Source organism: Dipodomys spectabilis, unplaced genomic scaffold (genome assembly GCF_019054845.1).
Source record: "Dipodomys spectabilis isolate Male_0828 unplaced genomic scaffold, ASM1905484v1 ptg000108l, whole genome shotgun sequence".
Classification (NCBI taxonomy): Eukaryota; Metazoa; Chordata; class Mammalia; order Rodentia; family Heteromyidae; genus Dipodomys; species Dipodomys spectabilis.
The window spans coordinates 10,778,803-10,784,900 of NW_024870785.1; the positions used below are offsets into that span (position 1 = coordinate 10,778,803).

At 49.5% G+C, this 6,098-nt stretch overlaps 1 protein-coding gene across 2 annotated transcripts in view; it reads right to left on the minus strand.

The window, feature by feature from the left end:
* Window positions 1–4,993, minus strand: part of Dmxl2 (Dmx like 2) — a 109,275-nt gene extending 104,282 nt beyond the window's left edge. For both annotated transcript variants that reach the window (XM_042687435.1, XM_042687434.1), the window contains exon 1: window positions 4,666–4,993. In XM_042687435.1, coding sequence (XP_042543369.1) covers window positions 4,666–4,752 — 87 coding nt within the window. In that variant the 5' untranslated portion in view covers window positions 4,753–4,993. The remainder of the gene's footprint in view (window positions 1–4,665) is intronic.
* Window positions 4,994–6,098: the final 1,105 nt, after the last annotated feature.

Genomic DNA, 6,098 nt, shown 5'->3' on the forward strand with positions numbered 1-6,098 from the left:
TGGTCTTGAGGCCTGAACTCTGGGCCTGGGCGCTGTCCCTCAGCTCTTCAGCTCAAGGCTAGCTCTCTACCACTTGAGCCACAGAGCCACTTCCGGCTTTTCTCTTTTTGCTTATGTGGTGCTGAGGAATTGAACCCAGGGCCTCAGGCATGCAAGGCAAGCGCTCTACCACTGAGCCACCTTCCCAGCCCCAGTAATTACGATTTCTAAACAATCTTTTTTATCCCAAATGCTTAGTAAATACTAAATAGTAAATACTATTAAACCCCTATGGCCCCATCTCCTGGCTCATATTGCCTGAGACTGTGCCAGGCAAGTTCTCCATTACCTGCAATATCCAGCCTACCAAGAGCCCCTCCTCAGCTGTGAGCCCAGAGATTCACTGCTCTTCACAAATGTTCTGAACTGACTTCTTTCAGAGTCAGAAAATTAGTGTAGTGGGTGTGGATGACTGAAGTCAGGTAAAGTCACAAGTGAGGGGGCTCAAGTTGACATGGCCTCCAGTCCTACTTCACAACCACAGCTTCTGCTCCATGTTTTTTTTTGTTTGGCCCCCAGAAATACCTCAGTAGTCTACATCTAGCTATTCAAGGTCTAAATACTAAGAGAACACTCAATCTAAGAATTTCAATTGCAGATGTTTAAGTGATTTGCAGACTCAAACTGTTCTGGGGAAGGCATCATTCGGGACCTTAACAGGATTCCTTGCCACCAAGTAGGAAGGCTTAATTAATCTATAATCTATATATTCTAATACTAGATAACACTAAGTGAAAAACCACAAAGTTTGAAGTACTGTGTATCGTTGTGAGCAAATGAGCCAATGTGTCTTGGACAAATTCCTTCTAAAGTTATTCCTTTTTTCCTATACATAGGTATTTGACACATGTATGAGGTGGTTACATACTAATAACCAGCGACTGTGGAAACACTTTTCTGTCCAACTTCCTGACACCTCTGGCCAAAAGTAATCTCTTACATTTATAGAAAAGCAAGTAAGTTTAAGGACTATTTTTCAAGGAAGTGATAAGCAATATAATTGAGAAGCTGACACTACCTGTTGCATATAGCCTCAAATCATTCACTTATTGGAAGAGTAGCTAGAAACAGATTAAAGAAAAAACAAAGTATAAAAAAAGTTCAGACATGAGCCGGGAGCTGGGGGCTCATGCCTGTAATCCTAGCTACTCAGGAGGCTGATATCTGAGGATCACGGTTCAAAGCCAGCCAGGACAGCAAAGTCTATGAGACTCTTATCTCCAATAAACCACCAGAAAACCAGAAGTGGTGCTGTGGCTCAAGTGATAGAGCGTTAGCCTTGAGCTGAAGAGCTCAGGGACAACAAGCACTCAGGCCCAGAGTTCAAGCCCCACAACCCACCAAAAAAAAAAAAAAAAAAAAAAGCTGCTATTAACTGCCAAAACAAGTGTATACCATCATAACTTAAGTACAACTGAATATGTCTTTAAAACTACTATTAAATGCCAAAACACAAATACAAATGATTACAGCTTACCTATCACCACTAAAACTACAGGCAGCACCGGGCTTGTCTGCTACAAACAGCATTATGTCAGTACAGCACAAACTGAGACAATATGACATCACCAAACAATAACACACCCCAGCCACTAAGTGCAGTGAAATATATGGCACGCTGTTTCCAACTACTACAATGTCATAAGCACCTGAAAAATCTTTAAAGAACAATTCCATTCTTCAAATATTTTCCAGTTTACAGACTTTGAGATAAACTATCCTATTCTGAAAAGCTTCTCAAGTTATCAGGAAACATATCAACCAAGAACTGACTCACTGCAGTTTTTCTTTTATATCACATCTGCGAGACCTTACACACATACACAGAAGGGGTTCAAAGATGGAACTGTTTAGAAATAAATACACTACTGAAAAAAAAGCCCACCAGATGAGTAGTCACAAGACTCATTCCAGTCCTGCCTGGTCCTCTTTCAGTCATCTGATCCAGAACTAATTTTTGTTTCCATCTGATTGCTATAAAAAGCAAAGGGCAAGCTCTATGTAAATGAGTTTTATTTTTTATTTTTCCTACACAAAGAGTAGCCCTTAAACTTGTTAGTTGATTCTAGAGTGCTTGAAAACAGCCTGCTCTCATGTTTTATGGAAATCTGTTTTCATAAAGCCCAAAAAAAATCATTCCTAGTTTACAGCAAAATTATAACTGGATTAGTGCAGCATACAAACTATTAAAATGAGGTGGTGTAAAAATGAGTTTGTAGTTGCATTTGCCAAAGGTACAGTATAACAGTCACAGAGAAGCATCTTGAACCTGTTTAAATGTCCTGATGTAGCTAATTAGGAAAACTGCATTCTTAAACCAAGAGGGATTATGTTAAAATGGTGTTTGAGGAAAACTATCCTAGCAGCTGTGGAGGATTAACTAAAGTGATCAGGGCTGAGTGTAAGGAAATCCATTTACAAGTTTTTATGTGAAGTAGTACAAATAAGGTTCTCCAACAGTCTGTAGTGGTGACAGTGGAAATGAAAAGGGGTAAATGTGGCCGGGCGCTGGTGGCTCACGCCTGTAATCCTAGCTACTCAGGAGGCTGAGCTCTGAAGATCACGGTTCAAAGCCAGTGCAGGCATGAAAGTCCGTGAGACTCTTATCTCCCATAAACCACTAGAAAACCAGAAGTGGCGCTGTGACTCAAGCTGTAGAGCGCTTGCCTTGAGCTGAAGAGCGCAGGGTCAGCACCCAAGTCCAGAGTTCAAGCCCCACGACCGACCAAAAAAAAAAAGAAAGAAAGAAAAGGGGTAAATGTGATAAGACACTGCAGTTAGCCAGACTTGATGATACAATGAACTAGGGAGGTGGAGAAGGATTTCACAATGACTCCCAGAATCTGAAGACAGATAGCCTAGGGCCTACCCTCCCCTGCCAAGCATTAAAGTTCTCACACAGACTTTTCCAGGACAACACCTGTACCTGTTTAATTGTATATGCCAGCCCTACAGTGAAATAACATTCCACCTGTCAGTGGGAAAATACCCCACAGCCAAAGGTTACAGGTTTGTTTCCTGATGGAGAAAGCCTGCCCTTGTAATCCTGAGTTCTTTACATACCAGGGAAACACACACACACACAAAAAAAAAGGCTTAATTCCCCAAAGAGTCACCCATTTGAAGTCCAAGCTTAATTCTCTATGGGACCTCGGTCATGTGTACACAAAATACAGATAAGGCCAGAGAGAGTGATATGTGTGACAATGTCAGGAAAATCCTATTTTTAAAGGATTCATCCTAAACTGGAACTTAATCAAGCTGGCTACATTTAAAATTTAATAAAGCCTGAAACAACCTTATGGGGGTTATTTTTAATGATTCACAAAACATTAAAAGGCAGATAAGTCTGTTCCAGGGTGCATTGCTACATGATTCTGCAGTTTTGCAGAGTTTTCTGTTTCTGCAATTTTCATTCTGCTAGAAGGCAGACAGATTAAAAAACATATTATTTCCAACTTGATCAGGCAGATTGTTATCAATAACAATGTATATTTAATAGCAGTCTCTCTCTGCCCACAGATCCTTCTAAGGAGGAAGCTGTATAGTTTTTTAATGCATATTATACCATGGGAGTGTGATTAAAGATTCGCCAGGACTTGTTTTGAACATCTCAGTCTCAAATAAAAAGACTGATGATTCCGTTTCGTCTAGACCATCAGAGGTGGTTATGTTTACATACGCTTTCATCGCACATTTTTTAATCAAAAAGAGAGAGGGAGAGACTGATGACCCCAATCTCAATAAGAAACATGTCTGTTTCCTCTTAGGCAATCAGGGGTGCTGTTATATTGACACACATTTTTGTTTGTTTCAACACACACACACACACACACAAAAGACTATCTTGCAAAGATTTTTAAAATATTACCTATAAGGGGTTCCAAGATAGCCAGCCCTCCAGACCACTGTCACTCTCTAACCCTTTCTATCCTGAATCGTGCAGGCGATCCTCCCTCCCTCCCTCCCTCTCCCCCACCCCCACACACACCCAGTAGATTTTTTTTTTTCCTTCTATTTTCTCGGTGATGATTTCAGAGTCTGCATTATCAGGAGAGGATAAGAGTCCTATTAGCAGAAGATAACGGGAGACGGCATTATCAGGAGATCAGGGATTGGAAAGCCACAGACCCCAGTAGGCCACCAGAGCCCAACGGGCAAGGCGAGGGAAGCCTGGGCGCGCCGTGTCGCCTCCCCGGCTCCCAGACGACGACTCTTCCCTCTCTCCACCTCTTCCCTCCCCCACCACCGCCCCCCCCCCCGCAACGCACGGCAGGTGGCAACCTGGGGTGGGGGGGGGAGTTCAGCCGAAGCCCCCCACCGCAACCCCCGTCCCCCCCCCCCGCCAGCGCTGTCCTCCCCCCCCCCACCACCACCAGGAACCTTCCAGTCCCGCCACCCCAGCCCGTGTGCCGCAGGACGCACCGTCCCACGCGTCCCCGCGGCTGCACGGGCGAGGAACGCACGGGGCGAGGGGAGCGCGGGTGGGGGACGGGGGGGGGGCCTCGCAGGCTCCGGAGGCGGCGTGGGCCCAGACGGGGAGTCCCGAGCCCCCAGCCCCACCCTGCGCTTCCCTCCCCGCCCCGGGCTCCCCGGCCGCCCCCCGCGGCCCCTCCAGCCGCTCACCGTGAAGGGGACGTCCCCGACGCTGCCCACCGAGTAGCAGTTGTCGCCGGGGTTGACAGCCCCGGTGAGGACCTGGTGCAGATGCATCTCCGGAGCCCGAGCTGTGGACCGAGGAGGAATGCGCCAGAAGGGGCCACGGACCTTTCCCCGGGCGCGGCCCCCCCACAGCCGTTTCCCCACCGCCTCTCTCGGGAACCCCGACCCTGAGGCGGGCTCCGGCTCAACGCCTCGCTCGGCTTTCGCCTTCCCTCCGCGTCTGCCCGGCCATGGGGAAAGGTCCTCGTCAGCCGCCGCCGCCGCCGCCGCCGCCGCCGCCCGGTCGCCGCTCGGCTGCGCAAATGCCCGGATGCTCCCACAGCCAGCTGCACCGGCGCACAAATGCGGGAGGAGGAGGAGGAGGAGGGCACCGGTGCGTGTGAGGTGGGGGAGGCGCGCGGAGGGGCAGGAGGGAGGGGGCGTGAGGTGAGGCGTGACGGGGGAAAGGGGAGCGCGCGCGAGCCCGGCGCGTGCTAAGAAGCGACGCTCCGCCGGAGGGGAGCCGGTCCGAGCGCGCGCGGGCGCGCGCCCGACCTCAGCCGTGGAGCGCAGAGCGAGTGGGCGGGGCTTTACGCCTTTATCCCGCTGGGAGCCTCTAGGCTCTGTCCTCCCGGGTTCTCCTCTGCTCCTCCTCTTCCTTCCCCCGCCCCCTCCCCCCTCACAGCGCCGGCCCCGCGCGTGCGCATGCGTGCGCAGTGGTTTCCAAGGTAACTGTGCGCGCCGCGCGCCCCTCTGGTTCCTCCCTTCCCCTCTGCCCCTCCCGCTCCTCCACCACCTCCAGCTGGGTTGCGCGCGCAGGCGGGAGTTCCCAGGGAGATTCTGGAGCGGAGCCCAGGGCCGGGGTGGGGCGGGGAGCGCGCGACGCGGGGACACCGAGCTTGCGGGTGTTGCTGCGGGCTTCATCTCCTCGCGTGGGTGATGATGGTCAGTGCTGTTGACCTCTGGAGAAGGACACTACTGTCACTGGGAAATTCCACCTAGGGAACATTTTAGAGCCCGTCACTCTTGGTGAAGGCGCGCACGATTTCATTTTCCTGACATCTTGCAGCGGATTCGACAAGCTGTGCCACCCTGACGGAAAATTATGTTGTTTCCCTCCTTATGGCATGCTTATTTTAAATGTATAAAAGCCCTCCCCCTCCCCGCCCGCCCTCAAGAAAAAGAGGGGTGACTCCTCGCTTTTGCATAGGCGATGTCATGGAGTGGCAGAATCGCCTGATTTCCCCCCACCCCAGACCATCTGCTAGATTTTGAGTGGCTAAATACAAAGATCAGATCCTTGCTGCAGGCCAATTCGTCGCGATTATTATTATTATTTTAGCTCGTGTTGTGTATGATACAGAGATAAGAAAGGCTACCAAGAGTACGGCACCTAAACAACCGGGCATCGCAGAAGA